A 26,005-nucleotide genomic window follows, 5' to 3' on the forward strand; every position below is an offset into this window, starting at 1 on the left:
GTTGTGTATATGTGACCAATCACGGAAAGTAGGGACACAAGTCGGTTCTGGGGCATTTTGAGTTATTCACAGATTCTGAAAGTGTAGTCTCCAAGCTTTCCAACGATGTGTAACACATGGAAATCTGATAATATTTGGAGAAGTTGTGGCCATTTGAAGGTAGGCACTCAAAAAAGCTCAAAAAGCAGAAAATAGCCTTTAAAGATTGTGCAGTTCTCACTACTGCGAGTGACAATGGGGCTCATTCACATCTCATTTAGATAAGCCATACCCCCTGCATAGCAACGACAGACACAACGGGAAAAATCGGACCGCATACTATTAATAATAAAGGAAAATGTGCATTGTAAATGTCAGTAATTTATCTTTTTTGACTTTTATAAAAATGATTTAGAGGCTGAAATATGTGAGTTTTATCTTTTTATAAAAAATCTTTAATCTTTCAAATGTGCCCATCATTTTTAATGTTATTATTTTAATGTTTATGTAAACAAAAAGTACATATTGATGCTAATTTTATTTGTTATTTGCTGGTTTTCTACATAAAACTTGGTGAATTGATTTCATTGTGTAGCATTAGGACTTTTTTTAACAGGATTCTGTGATAACCGATGAGCTAGCTAATAACAATAGGTAGATATGGGAAGGTATAAACAAGGACTAAACATTTTCTTACGTTTTCTTAGAATGAACACAAGACGACAAACTTTGATGTTTATGGAAACTCACCCCATAAGAAACAAAAGTATTCTCGCAGATCTCGATGACTCCAATATAGGGCTGGGCAATATGGCCAAAATTTCATATCCCGATAACGATATACATAACGATATAGCAATTTTTCTGTTAATTCCGTTTATGAATATTCTATATAAAATTGCAATGTGGAAATGCAGTTTGAAATGACATACAAAACAAATAAAGGAAGTATGGACTAAATATTTATTTTATTTAGAACCTTTTTTTCAAGCAAGACTGTTGGTCATGTTAACACCTGACATTAAAATATTTCAACCCGCTATTATCGACCGTGTAGATATGCTTGGCAACAGCAGAAGTGATCTCCTTCCATCTGTGCCACGGGTAAAAGCCTGTGGAGCCGTTCACTTATTGAGTATTTTGCGCGCTCAAGTTCGTTATTTCCAATGTAGGTGCGCGGTATGCGCGGTCATAATGGAAGCGCGGTGCGTTTTTTCCAGGCGCGTCCGCACCGCATCGAGTTAAAAACATTTAAACCTTTTCATCCGTTTTAGGCGTCCATGCAACAGAAGTCGCCCCTCTTTTAGGTACAAGCTCCTCGGTTTGGGTTGGCTGGTCATCTTGTTGCGTCTACTACCGTCTTCCTCCATGTTTGTTTATGTATTGCAGCGTGCATGGGCAGGCCGTTGCGTGAGGTGCATCTTGACGTAAAATTCTGCCGTAAACGCCTTATCGTGGCGTAAACGATAGAGCCTTATATAAAATGATAGACATTTTCTATCGTCCAGACGATATATTTCGTCATATCGCCCAGCCATACTCCAATACATTCTTCCTCATCATCATCATCTTCGCTAAGTTGTAGATTAGGGATATTACAGTCTTATTATGCCGCTTTCATCATCGCTCAGATCGTCTTCAGAATCAGTGAGCACTTGTTTATAAGCATCCGGCTTGTCGAAGAAGCACTTCAAAACATTTTCGGTGTAACGGTCACGGTTCAGCTCGTCTGCGTTCATCTTTGCGGCGTACATCTTCATTGAATTTTGATATCAGCTAGAGCTGGCCAGAGCGCTGCATACTAAGTAGCCATGCTTCCCTCGGAGGGCGGGGGCAATAACTAAAGAAACAAAAGCCGGCTTATTCAGTATGGAAATACAGACAGACAATGAAACGCCCCTACTGCGTGCTAGAATCTCCGACAAACAACCTGATTTCAACCTCAAAATGTACACTTTTAAATATACCAATACTGCTTTTGCAAACACGGAGAGGCTTCTTTGTGATATCAACTAACAGATTCTGCAAAAAAACGAAAATCACCAATTTTGAAAAAAAAAAACACTTCTTTCTCATTTTGCTCGAAAGTTGTGCTGCCGACTTGTCACTGGTTTCCGTGACGGGTCACATATATGCAATGGTTAGGTGATGTGACTTAGACAGCCCTCCCATCCAAGCATCGAACAGTGAGGGTAGGACTCAAATGTGAGATATTCTGAAGCTATATTGAAGTATTTGTGAATGATGGTCTCTCTTTTAGGATGACATGCCTGTCAGCCATCTGCCTGACCCAGGCCTGGATGATGTGGAAATTCATCAATTTCCAGCTGAAGAAGTGGAGAGAACAATCTCAGATCCAAGCCAGCAAGAAGAAAGCTGTCGGCCAGAAAAGCAGACCCAGCAAGAAGGACTCTCGGGGTGAGTCTCTCCTGAAAGTGATTTGGCATGGAGATTAGAATACTTTCTGAAAGAACCCTATTTATCTTTAGTACTCTAGACCATACTCTTCAGCCTATTCACAAGTGTTGCACTATGGGCCCTATTTTAACGATCTGAAACGCAAGTGTCAAAGCGCGAAGCGCAAGTAACTTTGTGGGCGGGTCTCGGCGCTGTTGCTATTTTCCCGGCGGGATAAATGGCTCTTGCGCCCGGCGCAAATCTAAAATGGGTTGGTCTGAAATAGCTTCATTATTCATAGGTGTGGTTTGGGCGTAACGTGAAATAAACCAATCAGAGCGTCATCCAACATTCCCTTTAAAAGCAGGTGCGCAAGTTCCATTATGGATTGCTATTATTATGGCGTATTTACCAGGCGCACGCCAGGAGCGGTTCACAGCCGAGGAGACTGATGTTCTTGTAAGAGCAGTGAAAGACAGAGAAAGTTGTGTTGTATGGGGATGGGAGAAACCCACCCAAAATAGCGTCATGATTTCCGTCATCTCATGTGTTAATATTTTTTTAGTGTAACAATTTATGATTTGTAGAAATAACTGTTGCATCTGTGTAGATTACATGAGCAAAGTGTATGCGCGCTGTGCATGCTATACATTATGGTCAAGCATGCGCCCCTAAAATAGCATTATGAACAATGCGCAACGCGCCACTGACTTTAGACTAGTTTTTTTCTGGTCAGTGGCGCAATTGTTTAATGGAACAGCAAAATAGCACCAGGGATTGTTTGCGCCAGAACACGCCTCCTTTTTTGTACTGAACCGCCCAGGGAGCGCAAGTTCATTCACTAGTTTAGCGACGGGCTTCTGTGGAGGGAAAAGATTTCAGACAAAAGATGCAGAAAAACTCAACTGAGTACAACACCGATCCCAGCTCTCCTTCATCTGAACGAACAAACACCAATCACAGTTTAAACAAGCAAACAGAAGAAGACTTCAGCTCCCGCGCAGTGTTCTGTGCGCAATTATAATTCATTACATACCTTTCTATCAAAGTCATCTGACATTATCAAGATTCATCTGTCCTGACACAGTTTAACTCTGAGTTCTTATCATATTTTATTACCATTTTCTAAACTATAGCAAATAAACTGTGATGATGTGAGAAATGTTGAAGGTGTCTGAATCAAGGTTATTATAGTTTTGCATTTTTTATTACATTTAATTTGTATTTCGTTTTGACTTTTTGTTTTCAAATTCGGTTTAGTTTTAATTAGTTTTTAAAGTGGGTTTGACTAGTTAACTTTCTAAAGAAGGCTCAATCCCTTCTCAGGTCGACATTAACACACTGACAAAATTATATTCAGAATGTAAAATATTTGTATACCACTTGTGTGAAGGTTTTCACGAGATCGAGATACCAACTTTTCGCGAACTTGCTTTCAACAGTCGAATACTCATGCTCATGGAGACGCGGTGTGCACGGAGGGGGTGTGTGTGTGTGAAGAGTGCTACTTTACATTTGATTATTCGGGTTCTGTACCTGGACACCTACAAACTTGAAAAATCGTAAAAATTGTGTAAACAGCACAAATAAACAGAACAAACATACAAATTAAACATGTTCACCCCAGCTACAGCCCTGCAAAAGACCATTTAAAATATTCATAAGAGAATCGTGAAAAAATTGTTTTCTCAAAAATAAAAAGCAACACAACTATTTCCAACATTGATAATATTCAGAAATGTTTCTTGAGCAGTAAATCATCATATTATTCTGATTTCTGAAGATCATGTGACACTGAAGACTGGAGGAATGATGTTGAAAATACAGCTTTGATCACACGAACACAGTGGCCTATATGTTAAAACATTCAAATAGATATTTAAATTGACAATATTTCACAATATTACAGTATTTACTGTATTTTAATAAATAAATGTAGCCTTGGTGAGCATAAGTAACTTTCCAAAAAAAAAAAAAAAGACATTGAGGGTGTACTTGAAAATATTTTTCCCTACAAAAGGATGCCCAACAGAAATTTTTTTTGGAAACACTGGCCAACTCAAACATACAATATTTTATTTAATTTAATTCATACAAGCCTACCTCATGTTGCATGTTTGCAATTAAAAAAATAAATAAATAGTGGCACAATAAAAGAAAAAAACTATGTCCAATCCCTTACTTTTACAATATTTCTATTTATGTATCCGATAACTGATGCCCGTTAAACGATTATTAACTGTTAACCGACAAGATTATTTTCAATTAGAATTTAATTAAATTAGAAAGGATAAGTGTCAGTGACCCGTTAAAAATATTAACATTTGTTTCCCGGCGATTCATTTTACATGTGCAAAAAGCAATAAACAACAGAACAACATTATTAATGTGTACGAAAACGGTTTATAATATCACAAAAATGTTTCTGTGCATTAAAAAAGTTGAGTGCAGTGTATCATCGGTTGAGCTACCGAGCTGAGAGAACGAGTTGCTTCAGCAAGTGTCGGCTGTTTCAATGCCTAGTAAGCTGCCTAGATAGGCAGCATTTTTGAGCATTACTGAAAGAGAAAATGTCAGTATTTAATAAGTGTTGTCGATCTTGTAGTATTAATTTTCACATGCAGTTACACATTATCGGTTAAAGACAAGACAGTGGCTGTTAAAAACATTGAGTGGCTGGTAGATTTAGAAATCCACAGTGGCCGGTGGTAAAAAAAGTTAATTTCCATCCCTGCAAACTACGCAATATTGTGTTCATTATCGAAGGCGATTCATCTGGGATAATGAAAGAGATATTGCGTAGCTTGTCAGTGATCTATGGCTCTGTCTGTTAAATGCCGCCCCATTTAAAAGCAGGTGATGGCGATTTTAGCAAAAATCATTGAACCAGATTTACTGACTGGATGCGCATGATCATATCATTAGATATATCACCCAGTCCTAAATTTGAGCTCATATCACCCACCGCTAGCATGAGTGTGAATCTCTCCGCTCGCAAGCGGATTTCCTTTCCTTTGACACGCGCTACACTCGCCCGGAGAGAGTGCCCGCACTTAAAACATGTGTCCCCTCTCGCTCAAACTGTGTCCTGTGCACTCACAAATCTCTCTATGCTCATACGCTACATATTATTTTCACACTTTTCTATTTCTAACCTTTTCTGTTCACATTTTTCGCATCTTTTACCGTGTGCAGTGTGAACGCTCTGATCTGTTAACATGGGCTCAGAAACAATACACACCACAGACACAGTGTGAACCTGGTGTTACGTAGTCCTGTACCTGCTCTGTTCGGTTCTCGTGTCCATTTAGGCGAGATAATGGTAGATACCTGAATGTTTGGAGCATCCCACATGAAAAAATACTATAGTAATTTATAGTAAATACTATAGAGTTTTTGAACCATACTATAGTAAAGTGTATTAACACTGTATTAACTACGGTATAGTGAACTGATCAACTGTAATAAATACTGTAGTATACTTTTAGTTTTAGTATTTTAGTATATTACCCTATAGTTGTAGAAAACCTAGAAGAGTATTGGGTAAAGGAATTTGTTTATATTAATTTTATATTACTTTACTATAATATGGTTAAAAAAATTGACACACTTTTTTAATTTGGCTTTAGGAAGCCGGACCAGAAAGTTTTAAAAAACGTTTAAAGTTTTAGTCTGAAAACTTTGAAATTTGGATGTATTGAAGGTATTATCGTCTTTCAGTGATAGATAGATAGATAGATAGATAGATAGATAGATAGATAGATAGATAGATAGATAGATAGATAGATAGATAGATAGATAGATAGATAGATAGATAGATAGATAGATAGATAGATAGATGGTTAGTTAGTTAGTTAGTTAGTTAGTTAATTAGTTAGTGCCTGGGGTGGTTTCTAGGGTTTTGCTATTTGGTTGCTAGTATATTGCTACTATGTTGCTACTATTGTTATTTACTATAAATTACTATAGTTTTACTATAGTTTGTTTGTTTTTCATGTGGGATGTATCATATTAGTTCCCTTTTGGGTTGTAAAATTACTACCAGAAAAAGCTTAAGCACCAGACCTGTATTGGCATTGAAATCTCTGTCATTGTGTTTTCTTAACCAAATTATCTTTTAATTTGTCTTTGACAGGGGGTTCAGTCAATGGAGTCGTGAAACCAGATGACAAGACATCACCAAGAGCAAGAAAATCTAAAGCCTCGTAAGAGGAAACCGAGAGCAGGTGCCCAAAATGTGATGCTCTGTTTCCACTCTGAACTTTAGAAAAGAAACGGATTTGATAACCGCAAAAAGAACCACAGGAACAAACTAAAGAACTTAGTTGTACGGCATGGTTCAGGTTTTATTTGTCTCCTGTTTTTCCTGTCTGCATCTTTAAAATGAACTCTAGATTTATAATCAATCATTATATCCATATGCTTGTGACTTTTAGCAAGACTGAGATGTTTTCTGAGGGTTTTGTGATTGACGTGAAGGGAAGATGTTGCACTTGGCTTGACACTTGCTCATTGAGTTGTGTGGTTTAAGTCCAGGATCTGATCGACAAAAAAGTCTCTGAAGCATTTATCCAGCCCTTAACACAATTAAATCCTATTCACCGTGATTTTTGCGCTTTCTGTGAAACACACGGTGTGGACCGAAGCGTTTGAGAAGTGTCCTTTGTTAACTGTTCACATTTAGCCCCTCAGTCCTATACGCTACTATGAAGCTCAGTGACAAACCCCAGGATGAAGAGGCTGAGGTGGCGAAGGACTGCTACACCAATCGTTTTTACCTAGCTTTTAAATGACCTGAGCTGTGTGATTTTACATTTTGATAATGAATTTAGTGTCTCGTTTGCGTGTGAATGTTGTTGTTCGAGGATAATCGTTTTATAATTTGTATCGACAATGTTTGAGGTGGAGCTGTTGTGTGTTGGTGTTGTGGTTGAGGTGATTAGATGATGGCTCCACCTGCAGGCTTAGATGGTCTATTTCTGTAAGGATTGATATCCATTTTTGTAGAAGGGTTCAAATGCTGACCCAGGACTATTAAAGAGCCTAACTGGCCAGGTTTGGGAGATGGTCCTCACTGCATAACACAAGATCCAGGGGGCGTGGTTGGATCCAGATCCAACTCCTCCCAACTTACATATACCTAAACCTACCCATCTCCACCCCTAAATTTACCAATCTCCACCTTCCCATCTCCACCTGTAAATGCACTCATCTCCACCCCTAAACTTACCAATCTCCACCTTCCCATCTCTTCCCCTAAACCTACCCATCTCCACCCCTAAACTTACCAATCTCCACCTACCCATCTCTGCCCCTAAACCTACCCATCTTCACCCCTAAATTTAGCAATCTCCACCTACCCATCTCTGCCCCTAAACCTACCCATCTTCACCCCTAAACTTACCAATCTCCACCTACCCATCTCTGCCCCTAAACCTACCCATCTTCACCCCTAAATTTACCAATCTCCACCTACCCATCTCTGCCCCTAAACCTACCCATCTTCACCCCTAAATTTAGCAATCTCCACCTACCCATCTCTGCCCCTAAACCTACCCATCTTCACCCCTAAATTTAGCAATCTCCACCTACCCATCTCTTCCCCTAAACCTACCCATCTCCACCCCTAAATTTAGCAATCTCCACCTACCCATCTCTTCCCCTAAACCTACCCATCTCCACCCCTAAACTTACCAATCTCCACCTACCCATCTCTGCCCCTAAACCTACCCATCTTCACCCCTATATTTAGCAATCTCCACCTACCCATCTCTGCCTCTAAACCTACCCATCTTCAACCATAAATTTAGCAATCTCCACCTACCCATCTCTGCCCCTAAACCCACTCATCTTCACCCTAAACTTACCAATCTCCACCTACCCATTTCCACCCCTAAACCACACATCTCCACTCCTGAACCCACACATAAACTAACCTTGAATAATGAGGTGATTATGTTTTTATATGGACCACTCATCTCTACGCACCCAGCTCCGCCCCTAAACCTACCAGTCTTCACCCCCTAGATGTGGATCCAACCACACCTCCTGGGTCTTGTGTTCTGCAGTGAGGGGCTACTGAAGATTGGGACCTTGGTGCTTATCATTGATACTTTACGGTTATCGATATAATCCATAACACATATCAAAGTAATAACGCTTTTAGTTTCAGTTGCAAAAGCCTTGGAGCTTATTAAATATTTTACTATGACATTGTGCAAGTGTGGATTTTATCTTCAACGCAATGAAAGCCAGCCTTTTGTTTTAAATTATCAAAAAATCTGAAGAGGTTTTAAGTGCAGGAGAAAGTTAAAAGTGCATGTATACTGAGCTATAGAGAAGTTTATGAAGCCCTGAAGCTCTGTTTTGATGTGAAAAGTGTTGAAACATCACTCTTTCATCACTTTGTGGCCTTTTCCTTGCTTTTGAGTGATCTGCTCTGTTATCTGTTAACTGCGCTCGACCGTGTCTGTCAGCACGTAGTTTATATGAAACCATACGATTCTTTAAGTGTCCTTAAACTGACAACAGTAGAAGTTCTTTCTGGGTTTGAGCACCGTTGCTCTCTTTGCACCTGTGTTTATTAGTGTGATGAGAGAGTTTGATATTCTTTTCCCCATTGAAATGTCGTGAAAATGCATGTTGCGAATTTTCAAAGAATTGGTCATTGAAGCATTTGATGCCTAAGGGCAGAAATAAAACTGTAGGCATGCAATCAAAAGTGGCCGTCTGTTAATCTTTTTTTTTTGTAGTGTGAAAGCAAGACTCAAACTGCCAGTTTGTTGTTTCATTTATTTTCTGAACCCTGTCTTAACACACATTGTGTCGGATCATATAGATGCTGTGTACCAGTTGCCAAATAATATGAAAGGGACTCGCTGCTCTCTCCCAGTTACTTTGGTATTGTGTGTACAAGTTAGAAATCATACAGTACCTGCTTTTCGGATTAAGTTTGTAGGTTAAGTGCCTAAATCTGGCTGCAGAACTGGGTCCAAATGGAGTCAATGGTTTGCTTTTGTTCGGTGCATTAGTGAAAGAGCCCAGATTCAAAGATTTCATAGAAACTTCCCCCGTGGCCTTCATAACACACAGAGAGGTTTGTTTGTGGTGCAGAGCTAATTCTGGGAATTTAAGTTGGTGCTGGTTCTTCTCTAACAGATGTCTGGAGGACTTTAGATTTGATAAATACTAAAATCTCCCACCTTTACACAAAAATGATCTTGGTTTTGTTCTTGTTCCAAACCTCTGATTAACATCCATTGCAAAGTAGAATGCTTTTTTCTCCATGAAAGAGTTTGTTTTTTGTTTTCCATTTAGTTTTGTTTGCTGAATGATCTTTTAAAGGAAAATAATTCTCTAGAGTAATTCACTACTGAATAATTTTTAAACTATTTTTATAGCGTTGAACTGTTGAAAGATTACCATTATTTAGAGCATATAAATATTTTACTGCTTATGGGTTTATTATTTTTATACTGTGTGGGAGAAGCTTTCTACCATTTCAGTTGGACTGCAAATGATAAATACTTTTGTTGACTAAATGTTGTGAAAATATTACTCTTTCCCTGATTTGTCAGTGTTTTTAATTTGGGATATGAACAAGTGTGCAATCTGGTTTATTTTTGATTAGTGGGATTGTAGTGGATAAAAACACAAAGTGGCGGTGAGAATAAACTTCACACGCTGTCATTGTTCTGTCATGTGAGAGATTACTGAATAACTGTGGTGTTTTCATGTGGCTTAGTGGTTTTGATTTTGTGTATATAAATTTAAATGGGGGAAAAAATCTAATTCACAAAATACATTTTTACAATATTGTTTGCAGTGATCAGTCATCATCATAATTATTCTGATATGTCACATTAAAAGATGCACCAAAGCCTTCTGGAAGATCAGATACACAGAAGCTCAATTATATTTCACCCTGCTTTACATGCCTGTATGTTGACATATATTGGTTTTTAATATAAAATGTTAATGTATGTATTTATGCAAGTCTGTGTGATGCTTTTTGTATGTTTGTCCTATTTGATTAAATCTTTTGCGTAACCCTAGTGTGAGCTTGTATTTTGTTGATTTTGACCCTGTATAGACCTGTAATAAATGTATGACTGTACTGCTGATGATTATACTCCCCTATATCAGAGTCCTGTCAGAGATTGCATTTATAATACTTTAAATACGTTAAATGTCTAAAATTTTCAGAAAAACAATTTTTTTACACATCATGTGTCATCAAAATATGTCAGAGGAATAGTTTATGAATGTCAAATTGTAGACTGAAATAATTAAAACATTTAGTTATGTTGTTATGTGCCTGTATGTATAGTATTTTCTGTTTATTTATTTATTTTTAGTGATGTAGGAATATTACTGAATAATCCCTGCACACACCGAACAGGGTATATTTGTACAATTGACTGATGATAATCAATAATATTTGTATAAAAAAAAAAAAAAAAAAAAATCTTAAATCTTTTATAAAAAAGTATGAAATATGAAATTAAATTAAAAAAAAAAAATATATATATATATATATATAAGAATGTATAAATGATATATATATATATATATATATATATATATATATATATATATATATATTACTGTCAATTGAATGAAAAGTGGGGACCCCATAACTGATGAGCAAACTTAAAAGAATCTCTTAATTCAATAATGCAAAGCGCTATAATTTTCAATATGATTTTAAATTGATTTTACAGATTCATACAGAGTTATAAAATTGTTAAAATCTCAAAATAATTGTTTAGTCTTAATCTCAATAAAAAATATTAAAATTGTATTATGTTGTTGATGTAATTTTTTTAAAATAAAAATAGCTCATCCTTTTAAATAATAATAAAATAAAAGCAAAAATATTATAATAACAAATCATTAAATCTATATCTTTGTGTGTAACATAAATCTCATCTTCAGCCAGCGGGCGCTCGGTGGCTCACAAAAACCAATCTCCAAATCTCAGGGCATTCTTCTTCTTACTGGGGATATAGGTAAACTAAAATGTATACTCCTATATCTAAATCTAATGAAAGAAAATTTGTATCTGAAAAAATAAGAAATCCAGAAAAAAAAATGTAAATATTTTATTTTTACATTTTAAATACAATTTTTATAATAATTTATAATATACAGGTGCATCTCAATAAATTTGAATGTCATGTAAAAGTTCATTTATTTCAGTAATTTAACTCAAATTGCCAAACTTGTGTATTAAATAAATTCAAAAGCCTTTAAAATGGTTTCTCAGTTTGGTTCACTATGCTTCACAATCATGGGGAAGACTGCTGATCTGACAGTTGTCCAGAAGATAATCAATGACACCCTTCACAAGGAGGATAAGCCACAAACATTAGCTGTGTTTCCACTGTCGGGCCAGTGCGAGCCAGGGCTTAAAGTGGGCCGGGCATGGCCAATAGCCTCGGGCCAGTAGCACCAAGGCCAGAATAGCGCAGGGTTTCCACAGTGTAGCCTGAAGCTCCGCTGCTCGTCACTAAAACACGCCCTTTACACACCTCTCAGAACAACGTCACGCAACCTCATAATTTCACCAACAAAGAGAAGTTATCAGAAAACTAAGAAATAAGTCACTGGAACATGCACGATCACACACTATAAAAGCGACTGTTTGTTTGCATGCTTTGTTATATATTCAAATTCAAAAGCATCAATGTTTTACTATAGAATAAGTGATACATTGATCATATTGATTTAATTTATCAGGACTCAAAATTAATCACACTGAAATACACTTATTTGTATTTTATTTATTTATTTATTTTTAACGCATTTTAAAATAGCCTGCTTATTCGGTAGAGTCTGTTTCTGTTTATTTGTAGCCACAGTAGCCTATATACGTCACATTAAGAATGAATGATAATATTTGTATTTTTATAAAAGCTCCAAAACAAAAACATTTTATACTTTTATGATAGGAAACGAGGAGCTAAACTCTTGAGACGAGATTTATGACAGTATAAATTACTAAATAAATACACAATTGTGATAGAGAATAAGAAGCTGATGTCTGATTTCTCCAACTGGTTGCATTTACCATGTTTACTTTGTTAACGTTAATGTTTAGCGTGCACAGTCTTTTACATTGCTTAAAATATTTCTGCCTTGTTTAGTGATTATAATTCACATCGGAATAAATTATTTCAAACACTCTGAGTTTTTATCTCAACTTATTTTATAACGTCTTTAATGCTTGTGTTAAAGTGGTTATCTTTCTGAAATGATCTGCGCTGACGCACTCTAGACGCGGAGAAACTCCTCCTTTGTTCATAACCCCTCCTCTAGCCCCAGCTGGCCAGCTTTGGCCCAAGGTTTTCGGAGGGCCAGAAAACCCTGGCTGTTGGCCCCGAGGAAGCCCCAGCGAGGCAAGATCAAGCACCGGAAGTGACAGTGGAAACGAGACTAGCCCTGGCACGCACTAGTACGCCCGGTTTAAGCTCGATAGTGGAAACCCGGCTATTCATTACCAAAGAAGCTTGCTGTTCACAGAGTGCTGTATCCAAGCATTTTAACAGAAAGTTGAGTGGAAGGAAAAGATGCACAACCGCCGTCCATTCGTTGTTGCAGAAAATCCAGAATGTCAGACACGAGGCAGCTTTCCGGGTCCCGACCATTCGATTTACACCACCTCTCAAAGACTGCCCATTTACAAGCATACAGGCGTCTCGTAGAAGGGGCTAGCGCCTACGCAATCGTGTACATCATGCGGTGAGACAACGAACCCGGGTTTACCGGTTCCCGCACACCATCCACACCTGAAGTTTCCACCATTCTGGGTTGGGGTGCCATATTGAGCCGTCTGCCTGAGACAGGAGATCTAGTATTTCTAGAAGATCGGGAAACCAAGGCCTGTTCGGCCAGTACGGAGCGACTAATAACACTGTCTCCTCTCTGATTTTGTTCAGCACTTGTGACAAAATCTTTAGCGGGGGGAATGCATACAGACAGGCATTCGGCCACGGCATTGTGAGTGCATCCACAGCGAGAAGAACAGAGGGCAATGCGTGTTCTCCTCTGTCGCGAACAGGTCCACCTCCACTTTCCCAAACTGTTCCCAGATCAGCCTCACTGTCCCAGGGTTCAGTCTCCATTCTCCGTGAGGAATCCCGTTCCTTGAAAGCATATCCACGCCACTGTTCAGGCATCCTGGAATGTGCGCTGCTTGAATGGAGAGCAGATGATGATCGGCCGACAGCAAAAGGCGTGCTGCCTGGCTGTACAGGGCTTTCGAGTGTACTCCGCCCTGGCGGTTTATGTACGATACCACCGTCATGTTGTCTGTACGAATCAGCACGTGGTGCCCCCTGATTTGCGTCATAAGACTCTGAAGGGCTAAAGAAACCGCTCTCAGCTCAAGGCGATTTATGTGCCACGTTCTTTCTGACTCTGTCCAGTGGCCCGAAGCCGGAAAGCCATCGCAATGAGCTCCCCAGCCCGTCGTCGACGCGTCCGTCGTTACCCCTTTCCGCCGCGTGACCAGACCCATCTGGACACCGCGCTGGTACAAGTCGGGGTTCTGCCATGGTTTCAGCGCGCTTAAGCACCTGCGAGTGACCACAATGCGGGCACGACCTAATTTCCACGCCCTTCTCGATACTTGTGTTTTCAGCCATAACTGGAGTGGGCGCATATAGAGTAGACCGAGGTGACAGACCATTGCGGCTGCAGCCATCCGCCCCAAGAGCCTTTGATATTCCTTCAGTGCTACGGGACGGACCAGTCTGAATGGGTTCAGAGCAGAGACATTAAATCTTGTATGCGCTCCTGGCTCCTGGAGTCCAACTGCACCCCCAGATACATGATTGTTTGGCTGGGGCGTAACACGATTTTTTGTACATTCACACAGAGACCCAAACTCTCCAGGTGACGTAACAGAGCGCGTTTGTGGCTGTTGAGCACATCCTCTGAATGTGCCAAGATCAGCCAATCGTCTAAATAGTTCAGTATGCGCATTCTGCTCGCTCTCAGAGGGGAAAGTGCTGCATCCACACATTTCGTAAACGTACGAGGCGCAAGCCCTAGCCCGAATGGCATCACCATGAACTGATATGCTATGCCTTCGAACGCAAATCTCAGAAAGCGCCTGTGACGAGGGGCGATCGGGATATGAAAATATGCGTCTTTCAGGTCCACCGAAACAAACCAATCTCCGGGTCGGATCTGTGCCAGTATCTGCTTTAGCGTTGTCATTTTGAAAGCGCATTTGTACAACGCACGGTTGATGGGTCTCAGGTCTAATATTGGACGGAGACCACCACCTTTCTTGGGAACGACAAAGTACCGGCTGTAAAACTTGCTCTCTCTCTCGCTCGGCGGGACCACTTCTATCGCACGTTTCGCAAGGAGATTGAGAATTTCTTGTCTCAGAACCCGCTCGTTGTGAGCCGGAACCGTCGGCATGACCACGCCATCGAACCGGGGTGGTCTGCGTCGAAACTTAAGCGTGTAGCTGTTCTCTATGACGTTTCTTAACCAAGCCGAAATGCCCGGAATGGATCGCCATGCGCTCGCAAAAAGACACATTTTGAATGATGCTTCTGTGTACCGGGGTCATTGTCAGAAAACTCACGGGACGAGTGGGAGCGCTGTGTGTTAGGGAGGGTCGTGCTTCGCCGATCAGCGGGGAGCGGGAATCTTCTGTTGAATGATTGAATTGTGTGTGTGCGAGATGTCGAGAGCAAGCCGCGGCTGCGGAGGTCCGACACCTGACACCTGGGCGTGAGCAGAGCAGAAATTGCTTCTCCCGAGGCCGCGTACACTTTGTCCGCTACATGTGCAGTCAAACGACATGGCCTTGACGGCAGCGTAGCACCTGTCTTCAGGGAAACAGAGGAGGGGCAGAGCTGCACAGCGATGGATTCCTCGACGGGCGGAATGCGCGTATATCCACGGGCTTCCACTCCATCGACTTTGGTTAAAATTTCCGACCCGCCTCGTCATGCAGGTCTGGGAGGAATGGGGCTCGTTTCCTCAGAGCAGCAGCTCGGCGGCCCGAGTAAAGGAACCAAGAATCCAGCTTGCTCTTAGCTGGTTCGTCGGGGGATTCCCACTCTAAGCCTAGACCACTCACGGCCTTAGTGAGAATCCGGATGAGTTCATCCTGGAATGCAGCGTGTTCCTCCACTTGAGAGCGCTCCTCTGGAGAGCGGGCCCAGTCCTTCTCGGACGTCGTTAGGGACAGCGCCTCGTCGAAATCGTCGTCCCCTGCCGCACCGAATGAAATAATCTCCAATGCTCCAGCGGCAAGTTGAAGATCCTCCTCCAAGCACATTGGAGAGCGGGGGGGAGGTGAATTGCGCCATTCCGCGCGGTCGCCCACGTGCGGCTGTTGACATTGCCGAGAGAAATCACCGAGGGCGATATTCTTCCGGGCCCTAAGCACCCGCACTGAGAATTCTTCGCAGTGTGGGCAGCCTGACCCGTTGAGTGCTGCCTCCGCATGGGCGAGACCCAGGCAACGGATGCAGAACTCGTGGGTGTACGGGGCCTCGATAGGCCCCATGAACACAGCGTGCAAACTTTCGACATGCTGGAACGCCAAGAGGGAAATCCGTCTTCTTGCGTCTTCTCAACAGCTGTCTCGTAGGATAATTGAAAGAGGAAGATTCAGAGGTTATGCTGCCAGCATGGCACAATATATAGTGGCGAGGCCCCGCCCATATTTGCCGTATTGTCTGGCATTGGCCAGTGAGAGTTGCAACTTCACTGGCATTGTGCAATAGGATTTCAGGTAGGTTAGGAAGGAAGGGAGTCGAGAGACCGTTCTCGAGAGGGAACAAGAGACCAAAAAATGCAGATGAGTTGAAGGCCACTGTCAAAGAAACTTGTGCTTCCATACCACCTCAGCAGTGCCACAAACTGATCACTTCCATGCAACGCCGAATTGAGGCAGTCATTAAAGCAAAAGGAGCCCCTACCGAGTATTGAGTACATGTACAGTAAATTAACATACTTTCCATAAGGTCAACAATTGACTAAAAAGGTTTATATATATATATATATATATATATATATATATATATATATATATATATATATATATATATATATATGTGTGTGTGTGTGTGTGTGTGTGTGTGTGTGTGTGTGTGTGTGTGTGTGTGTGTGTGTGTTTTATGAAGTATTCTAATTTGTTGAGATAATGAATTTTTGTAGGTTGGTTTTTGTTAAATGTGAAGCAAAATCATCACAATTAAAAGACCCAAAGACCTAAACTATTTCAGTCTGTGTGCAATTAATTTATTTAATACTCGATTTTCACAATTTGAGTTGAATTACTGAAATAAATGAACTTTTCCATGTCATTCTAATTTATTGAGATTAACCTGTAGTGTATATATACATATAATAATACAAATTATATAAATATAATAAAATACATTATTAAATGTCACTAAGACTGTGATTGGTCTATCCTGTCAGCAAAAAGAAAATAAACATGTAGGCCTACAATCGAATTTTAACACTGAGAAACGTTGCTAGCAGTTAATTATTAAAACAAATACATAAATAAATAGAAGGATTATTATTAACTTGATTCATCGTTCTTGACCAACCATAGAACAGGTTTGGTCACAAGCCCCGCCTACTCTTGCTATGTGTCACGTGAACGTCGCTCAGTCAACGTGCTTAATCATCGCTTTGCGTCAGAGATCGCAGTAGGACTGTTCGATTCCGAGATTTTTGGAATCGAGTCCGATTCTGATTCATGGTACTGGAATCAATGGGAATCAATTCCAAGAGTCGATTCCCCACTGTTGTTTTCGATTCTTTTTTTAAACTGGATCTAATTTCGCCATGACTGCAGGATAAAGTTCGTAGAACGTAGCCTTCTCACAATATGAAGCTTTATTTGTAAAAAAAGAAAAAAAGAAAAGAAAAAAAGTGATTTGTGTATCAATGATTTATTATAAATTGTAATTTGATCTGTGCATGATAGTCATAAACCACAGCTCAGCAGTGGACATGCGTTTATTTCAACTCTTTTTATCAGAATTATTATTGGCTGATAGAAAGGTTAGAAATTTACAAGAAAATAAGATAAACATCATCGTTCACGTCGTGCAACGCTCAAAATGTAAACAACATAAGCCATATTCTACCCTAAAATAAGCTCTGAATCGTCGAAAAGAATTAGACTTCTAACACTATTAGCAAGCAAGATGCGAATTAATGCAAGTATGGTTCACTATGGGTCTCAAACGGATGACTGCTCAGTACTACACGTCATTCAGATCATTTTCGTGGATCGACGTTCAGCCACGTTTGATGACGCAGCAGCCGAGATATGCAAGGTTTCGTTTGATGCTGCAGTCTTCTTCAGAGAGGCACCATAGCCTTGTTGGACTGAAAACGGCTCTGAATGAGGAGTCGATTCCATTTGATTCGAATCCTAGGAGTCGACTCTCGATTCCCAACGCGTCTTAATCTATTCCTGTCCAGCCCTTGCTCACAGTCATCATGGCAGGGATGGAGCTCGCGCCCTTCAGACCGTGGGGGGATTTCTTCCCTGGTTTTGACAGCTTCTCCAAACCCGATGTGTCTGATTTAAGCAAATGGAATAACAGAGTGATCAGCAATCTGCTTTATTATCAGACCAACTACTTTGCAGCCGCTATCGTTGTAATTCTGATTGTCGGGTACGTAAAGGTCTTAAATGCCTTAATCATTTATGTTTACTACTGTAGGCATCATTCAGTCTGTTATCAAACATTGGTCCAGAGTGCTGTGCGTGTTTATTATTTGTATAAGCTTGAATAAATGTCGTACGCAGTTTGGCTAGAGCAAACTCATCCTCCATTGAATGCGTTGACTGTAAGGAGTGGTGAGAAGTGTTTGTGTCGCTGTGAGGGATGTGTTGAAGCTGGACACACCCTTCTTTCTCTGTGTGCTGTTCTGGAATCAGTGAGTCACTGCAGCCTCTGGAATGTGCTTCACTTCTTACAAACGCAGCTCGTTTTATGACAAATGATACAAACAGGATTCCGGAGTACCGTGACATGTTACCTAACATGTTTAAAAGTCCCACGAGTAAATAAATACAAATATTATTAAATATAATAGTTGTGCTATTCACTGTTCCTGAAATGTATAGTTGCAAAAAATATATATACGTTGTATTGAACATTAGGAGCAACAGATTTTGTGTGAAAATAAATCATTCAAGTTGTTTATTTTGTTTAAAAATCTTAAATACGTGTATGAGGTGGCAAGAGGGGCCTTTTATCAGTGGCCTTTGGGGAAGTCATGGGGAAGTCGTGGCCTAATGGTTAGAGGGTTGGACTCCCAATCGAAGGGTTGTGAGTTCTAGTCTCAGGCCGGACGGAATTGTGGGTGGGGGGAGTGCATGAACAGTTCTCTCTCCACCTTCAATACCACGACTTAGGTGCCCTTGAGCAAGGCATCGAACCCCCAACTGCTCCCCGGGCGCCGCAGCATAAATGGCTGCCCACTGCTCCGGGTGTGTGCTCACAGTGTGTGTGTGTGTGTGTTCACTGCTCTGTGTGTGTGCATTTCGGATGGGTTAAATGCAGAGCACAAATTCTGAGTATGGGTCACCATACTTGGCTCAATGTCACTTCACTTTCACTTTCACTTTCACCCCACACAAGGGTACAACATACAAATACTTAAATAATGTCTAAGTTTATACTTGTTCAAAACAATCACTTAAAGTTTGTACATTTTTCTGCTTGTTTTGAAAAATAAAGGAATATTTTTTTTCAACAAATATACTGTCATTAAAATACATTAATATGAAAATATATTTTAAAATACAGAAAAATGATTTTAATAAGTAAAGATACTGTATTGAAGGAGATCCAATAATAAGTGAATATATGTTAACAGTAGTAACAACAAATTATATTTTATAAAATAATATGATCAATATCGTGTTTCATTCTAAACATGGTGATTATTTCTAATATGGGCACCCAACATAATATATGATATCTACCATCTGAATCTAACCATGTCATGTCAACAAATGGAAAAGGCAGCCATCTATTAATTATCATGATAATTACTGCACGCTTTAAATCCCAACAGCGGGCGCTTTTAACCCCAAGTACCATAATTTTACATATTTTTTCGTTATTTAAAAATAGTTGCTTCAGTTATCTTAAACAAAACTGAAAATCATAAAGGAGACCTTTGTCTCAAAATATATTACTTAATTTTAGTGATTCTCATTTGCTATTTAAATCTACAACATTTAAAAACACATAAAATATTAGATCAAGTAAGTACAGAATCTACTTTGTGCTGCTGCACGCGATCGCGTCAAGGATCAGACAAAAAATACAAGCAGATGTTTTGGAAAGTGTTACGCCACGTTTATGTGCCTTCTAGTGGTTTAGAGGAAAATAATATCAAAGACACCTTTTACCCCAAGGCACTTCAGCCCTGTTATACCCTGTAAATGAAATATAATAGCATGCAAGTAACACTCTAAAAACTAAGTTTTAAACAAACATAAAAATTGTTTTAATCTTAATTAACTTCAGTTTTAAGTCTCTGTGAACCGGACGTTGCTACCAACTTTATTTCAGTGTAGTGACATATTTCCATCTTAAACTGAATATTAGTTAAGAGTGCTTTAGGCTGCACGATTAATCAAACGCAATTAATCACGATTGTCATGAACATTTAGTCAGTAAAGCCAGTTCTGTAATCAGCAGTAAATCATTAAATCTACATCACCTGCTTATCAGGTATAATCGTAGGATTATGAAATCGACAAAATCGTTGGCGATAATGACAGCTGTTTGCGTATCTTCTCAGTGAACTACGGCTCGGTGTAGTAAATGCTGCTCCATCTGAGAGCACGTGAAAATAGCACATTTAATAACGTTTTTACTCCAAACTCACTTCACTTAAAATAAACACTTCTGTGAGATTATGTGGCTTCTCAAACAGAATAATTAAGGCACACAATATTTCACTGTATTCTAAGCAGTAATAATGAATATGTCGATTAGCATTTCATTATACTTTATTATGATGGAAATTATAATAAGAAGAACTCAGATAAACCATATTTTGTTGTAGTCGTGTATTTATTTGTTACGTTGAATTGGATTGGATTTTGAATTGGATTTTCAGCAAGAGAGCGCCCTCTGGCCTTCGAGTGGAGACTTACTGTTGATCACAGAACTGTGCTTCTGTGCATTACAATCGCAGCTTCCGCCTAATCACGATTTATTGCCCTTGTGATTTAATTTTGATTAATTATGCAGCCATAGAGGGCGTGGTCAGAGATTATATTATTGTTAGGAGAAGAGGATCTGTATTACTTACTATTGGAGAAAGCGTAACCGCTAACTTGGATCACATGTGTCTTAACCAATCACAGGCTGTCACTAACTTTCAGTCAGAGTTGTGCAACACTTGATTGCAGCTTACAGTAGGCCCGGACCAGAATATACGATTATTCGATTTTTGTCCGGTTTCATTCAATTTTCAGTTCTGAGATTCAAATATTCTTCATTTTTTTCGAAAACACCTCGCATCCCCCTCAAAACGGTTCTCATTCGACCTTGAATATAAATCCTCCATGATTTAACGTTGTGATTCAGTTCATCTCTAAGAGAAGACAAAAATGTTGAAGACCTCAGACAAAGGCGGTGTGCCACATGTGTGGTTTGAAAATGGTCTACACCACTTCTGTGAGTAGTACACCTATAGTAGGCTATTATCGTTGGCTTAAAAAACTGGAAAATACTTGAGAATACGGCAGCCATAAAAAAAAAAGTTCAGAAGCCCAGCCTAACAATAATGTGTCTATATTAAAACTTTAGCTCTTAACAGACCTGTGTGTTTTGTATCACTAGTGCAGTGTTCGTTCTCGGAGCATATAATCCCTGCCCACCTGAGGCACGCCACTTCTGGCTCGTGCTGTTCTGTAGTTTATTAAAAGTTGATTAATTCTAAACGTGTCACGTGTCCATATTCCACCAAAATGTGACACTGGACTTCCTTGGGTCCGCAGCAACATGGTTCTCAACATAATATAAAATGCAAACAGACAGACAGACACACAGAGATTCCTGACTTTATTAGAGAGAAGAATATGTTTAGCCCCTCCCTCCGAAGCTTCAAATATTCTGTGTTAATTACTACCAAAGCTTCGAAGTTCAAAAAATGGTATTCGGACCAGCCCTATTTTACAGATACCATATGAACGAATGGGAAGTGCCATTAGCTGAATCCTACCTGTCGCAAAATATCAGTGACCTCACTTATAAAAGGACATTTGTTTCACAGTAAACTCTAAAAACAGTAAAAATTATTGTTGAAGATTACAAAAACATTTTTTTTTTAACTTGTAACTTTCACAGATTATTTGTTCACAGCAAGAATAGCAATATTCAGTGTTAAAACGCTGGTTAAAAATGCCAGTTTACACCAAGAATGACAATTATATTAGCAGACACACCAACGTAATAACATTATATTTGTTATAAACACATACTGAAGTTAGACTATAACGATAACTTGAGAAGTATACTGATAACTAACATAAATATACTGATAACTATAATGATAATTTTGAATATGCAGATAATTGAAATATAACCAAATACACCAACAACTTAAGATATCTTTACTGATAACTTACGATAGCAATACCAATAACTTAAGATATCTTTACCGATAACTTATGATAGCAACACCGATAACTTATGATAGCAATACCGATAAATCAAGATATCTTTACTGATAACTTACGATAGCAATACCAATAACTTATGATAGCAACACCGATAACTTATGATAGCAATACCCATAACTCAAGATATCTTTACTGATAACTTATGATAGCAATACCAATAACTTAAGATATCTTTACCGATAACTTATGATAGCAACACCGATAACTTATGATAGCAATACCAATAACTTATGATAGCAACACCGATAACTTATGATAGCAATACCCATAACTCAAGATATCTTTACTGATAACTTATGATAGCAATACCAATAACTTAAGATATCTTTACCGATAACTTATGATAGCAACACCGATAACTTATGATAGCAATAACGATAACTCAAGATATCTTTAACGATAACTTTGGTTTTGTTATCTTCATTGATGTGAATGACCCTTAACAGAGTGTCCCAACTGAATACATCCTGACATTAGGTGCCCTGTTTTACCACCCGTTTAATGCATCATCTATATACATGTGTGTGTTATAATAACAGTAATGGTGAATAATTGATGTGAATTAGATGTGTGGTGTGGTGTTTGCAGGTGTCTGAACCCGCTGGGCATGTTTCTTGGTGGGGCGGTCGTGGCTTTGGTCTTCATGGGCTCGGTGTGGGCAGGAGAGAATAAAGCTGTGATCAAGAACTTCAAGAAGAGAAATCCCACCCTGTTTGTTGTGGGTGTCCTGGGAATCAGCTACTTCCTGTTGTCCCTGTGTGGAGGAGTGATGGTGTTTCTCTTTGGTATCACATTCCCCATGCTCTGTGAGTACTAGTGTTAGATCATTATTTATATATATATATATATCATTTTTAATATGTTTTCTAGGACTTTATACTGATATTAACTGCTGTGGATGCTGCATCACGTTTGGTCACAAGTGCCATTGTAGAAATACTCTGTTCACAGGCATATTTGTCACCCACACTCTCAGAAATAAAGGCGTCAAAAGTGGGTTTTCACAGCCATGCCATTAATGACAAAAACCTTTCAGTAAGCAGTTCTTTAAAAGAACCACTTTTCTTAAAAATGTAAAAATTTGATCTTTTCACTATAAGGAACCTTTTATGCAATGGAAAGTTTAAAAGTTTTCTGATTAAACCATTAATACCAATAAGGAAGCTTTATTTGTGAAAGTGCAGGATTACTTTTGCAAATGAATATAAAGTGGTTACTCAGAGAAAGTGAAAGTATTTATGTATAATTTATGTCTTATTGTAATAATACAGCTGTTCTATCGATGACATCTCATGTTTGACACATGCCTTTTATTACTTTAAGTGTAAAAATCCTTCCTATGAATTATTCATTGACAAAAAGAAAACACTTCCTGGTTTAAGTTTTTCACTGAAAAATTATTAAAACGTTTTTGCTAACTAAAGAAAAGCCAACATAGTAGATGAAAATGTAGCCTTGACTACCTGAAATAAGCACTAATATTATGAACTGGAGATGAATAAAATCTAGACCTGAAATAATAAAAAATACACAAGCATATAACCGAATTACCCAAATTAAACTAAAATACAAAATTAAAACTGAAAGTTTCAAAATAAAAGCTAATTCAAAATATAAAACCTGTAATAGAATATAAATATTAGCAACCCTTTCTTAACCTGACTTTATTTCTTCTGTGGAACATAAACAAAGATATTTGGGGATTTGTATGGACTTAGACTCTTTTTGAACAGAAAGTTTGGAACGACATGAAGGTGAGTAAATGATCAGAGACTTGTGTAAACTAAGGCTTTAATGTTGGAGGATGTGAGCTAGTTCAGTACATCAGTCACAGAGACATGATCAACAGATCTCTCCTCGGTTCTTTGATGATTATTACTCGCTCAGAGTCAGACTGCACGGGGATTTCAGGGTACAGCGAGAAACAGGCAGAGATCTAGCAGCATGTTTTGCTTGTAGTCATAGCAACACAAAACATCATCATCTAATTATACTTTATTCAGTTTTAGCAGATCAGATTCTTGGAAACGTCTCTGCCTGAAACCACAGCATGAGCCTTTCACCGCAGTCTGCTCTATGACTACAAGTGTGATGAGGTCTCAAAATAACTCTACATTCGGTGCACTCTAAAGACTGAATAAATCAAGATTTAAAATGATAGCTATGAATTACATGTTCAAATTGTATTCATTTATTGTATGTAAATGTTTAAAAAAGTAATATCCTGCAAAAGGAAAGACTGCATTGCATCCACTGGGCCAGTACTGTACCCTGGGCTTACTGGGAAAGATGCACGTTCACTGGAAACACTAATAGAGCAACTGAGCTCTGAATACTGGAGAGATGGCCTTCTCTGTCATCAGTCACACGTCTCGTATGTGTTCTGTCCTGGTGTTGTTGCTGAAGTCTTGTGTTGTGCCCTGCAGTGATCCTCATCCATGCTTCTCTGAGACTTCGCAGCATGAAGAACAAGTTGGAGAACAAGATCGAGGGTGTTGGCCTGAAGAAGACGCCCATGGGAGTCATACTGGATCTCCTGGATCAACAAGAAGAGAAATTTAACAAAATCCAGGATTTCTTGGAGAGCAAGCTGAAAGATTGAGCATCAACCGCCTCAGTGTCCACTACATGCCGCCACTCTTTCTTCTTGAGTTGTTTTGTGTTTGACAGCCAAATACCAAAATCAAAATATCTTTTTAAATGCCAAAGTATGACGCATACATGTTTGTCACGTCACAAGGAACTGATGACAATGCTGTGTTTGGTTCTTGCTAGTATGAGACTGTCTGTCAAACTCTTGTGCTAGCCTGCTTCCATTAACATTTAGTCTATTTTTTTTATTTTATTTTTTTATACATGATGAATTAGAATAAAAAGTGTATGCTTTGTAAAGTTTGAATAGATTTCTATTGACAAAGTCACTGAAAGCACTTTGAAATATTGTGGATTTGGTCATACCTTATTTTTCCCCTGTGGTGAAACGATCAGCGTTCTTCTAATGCACATTTGTAATAGTAATGAAATGTTTTCATTGGAGCTGAAATGATATATGATTGAAGAGTGTGTATTGCATGTTTTGTTTCTTCTTTTATTTTAATTTCTTTGGCTAATGCAAACTCTGCAGTGAACAAACATTTACATGCTTATGCAATCAATGCACAAAATACGGTTTGTTTGCTGTTTTGCACAGATTTAATAAAGGTGGAATGTGGAAACGTGTGGGCATGATACGAGCCAGTACAAAGTTAACACCCCTTTGGCAGGAATCAGACTGTCCAAACATGATGAATTGAGGTACAGTATGTTTGGGATTGAGATCAAAGTTAGTGTCACTCTCTCAGTCACAGATGTCAATGCAGATTATATTTTCTTTAAGTAACCTTCCCTTCAGCTCCCTTTCTGCACCTGAGAGAGGACTTGTAGATTGATTGTATATTTGGTTTTAAAGAATTGCATTTGATAATTGCTGATAATGCATGATCAAGCATAGATGAAAGAGAGTGGATTTTAAAAAGCACTTTCTTTTTTGTTTGTTTCCTGCTCAAGCAGGCACTCAGGCTGCAGAGCGGTTTAAGATATAGCCAAGAGCTAGTTTCAAATTAAAGCCTTATTTTTTACAAATATACACTTTTGAAATATAATACTTTTATTCAAAAATTATATTGCATTGCATACAAGGTTCACATTTACATTTTAGCACTTCTCGCACAGTTCACATGCTTTACAAAAGAGACTATTGAAAAAACTATTGAAGTCATTGGCTACCGATGATTCTAACTAGTTATCTTTTGTTTGTTTTTTATGCAAAGGTAGTATAATACAAAGAATAGTGTTATAAATGTACATATTTAAAAAAATAACTTCAGAGGATTTACAACGCTTATGAACGTTAAATGCATCATCGCAGTCTTGTGAAAA

The 26,005-nt window shown here is 38.8% G+C and overlaps 1 protein-coding gene and 2 long non-coding RNA genes across 6 annotated transcripts; 2 read left to right on the top strand and 1 right to left on the bottom strand.

The window, feature by feature from the left end:
* The first annotated feature begins 10 nt into the window (after positions 1-10).
* Positions 11-10,430, top strand: LOC128011477 (uncharacterized). The gene is made up of 2 exons (XR_008182564.1): positions 11-2,397; positions 6,512-10,430. It is a non-coding gene; the product is annotated as an uncharacterized LOC128011477 (long non-coding RNA).
* Positions 7,374-8,332, bottom strand: LOC128011478 (uncharacterized). 4 transcript variants are annotated; one of them, XR_008182568.1, is made up of 4 exons: positions 8,161-8,327; positions 7,849-8,102; positions 7,639-7,732; positions 7,374-7,522 (listed from the first exon to the last, which is right to left on the bottom strand). It is a non-coding gene; the product is annotated as an uncharacterized LOC128011478 (long non-coding RNA). The 4 variants fall into 4 exon arrangements; XR_008182567.1 differs by having other exon boundaries at positions 7,412-7,558; positions 7,617-7,790; positions 7,907-8,102; positions 8,161-8,332; XR_008182565.1 differs by having other exon boundaries at positions 7,412-7,558; positions 7,617-7,732.
* A 7,397-nt stretch (positions 10,431-17,827) lies between the features above and the next one.
* On the top strand, positions 17,828-25,302 carry LOC128011070 (PRA1 family protein 3-like). The gene is made up of 3 exons (XM_052593127.1): positions 17,828-18,050; positions 22,676-22,893; positions 24,514-25,302. The coding sequence occupies exons 1-3, from the start codon at positions 17,872-17,874 to the stop codon at positions 24,687-24,689; spliced, it is 573 nt and encodes a 190-aa protein (XP_052449087.1). The 5' UTR covers positions 17,828-17,871; the 3' UTR covers positions 24,690-25,302.
* Positions 25,303-26,005: the final 703 nt, after the last annotated feature.

This window comes from Carassius gibelio, chromosome B23 (assembly GCF_023724105.1).
Source record: "Carassius gibelio isolate Cgi1373 ecotype wild population from Czech Republic chromosome B23, carGib1.2-hapl.c, whole genome shotgun sequence".
Classification (NCBI taxonomy): Eukaryota; Metazoa; Chordata; class Actinopteri; order Cypriniformes; family Cyprinidae; genus Carassius; species Carassius gibelio.

What these genes read in the sequence shown, in the direction of transcription:
- LOC128011070 (XM_052593127.1), top strand. Translation starts at nt 17,872, where the DNA reads ATGGCAGGGATGGAGCTCGCGCCCTTCAGACCGTGGGGGGATTTCTTC. An exon ending in GTTGTAATTCTGATTGTCGG is followed by an intron (nt 18,051 to 22,675) that starts GTACGTAAAGGT and finishes TGGTGTTTGCAG; the next exon opens with GTGTCTGAACCCGCTGGGCA. An exon ending in TATCACATTCCCCATGCTCT is followed by an intron (nt 22,894 to 24,513) that starts GTGAGTACTAGT and finishes TGTGCCCTGCAG; the next exon opens with TGATCCTCATCCATGCTTCT.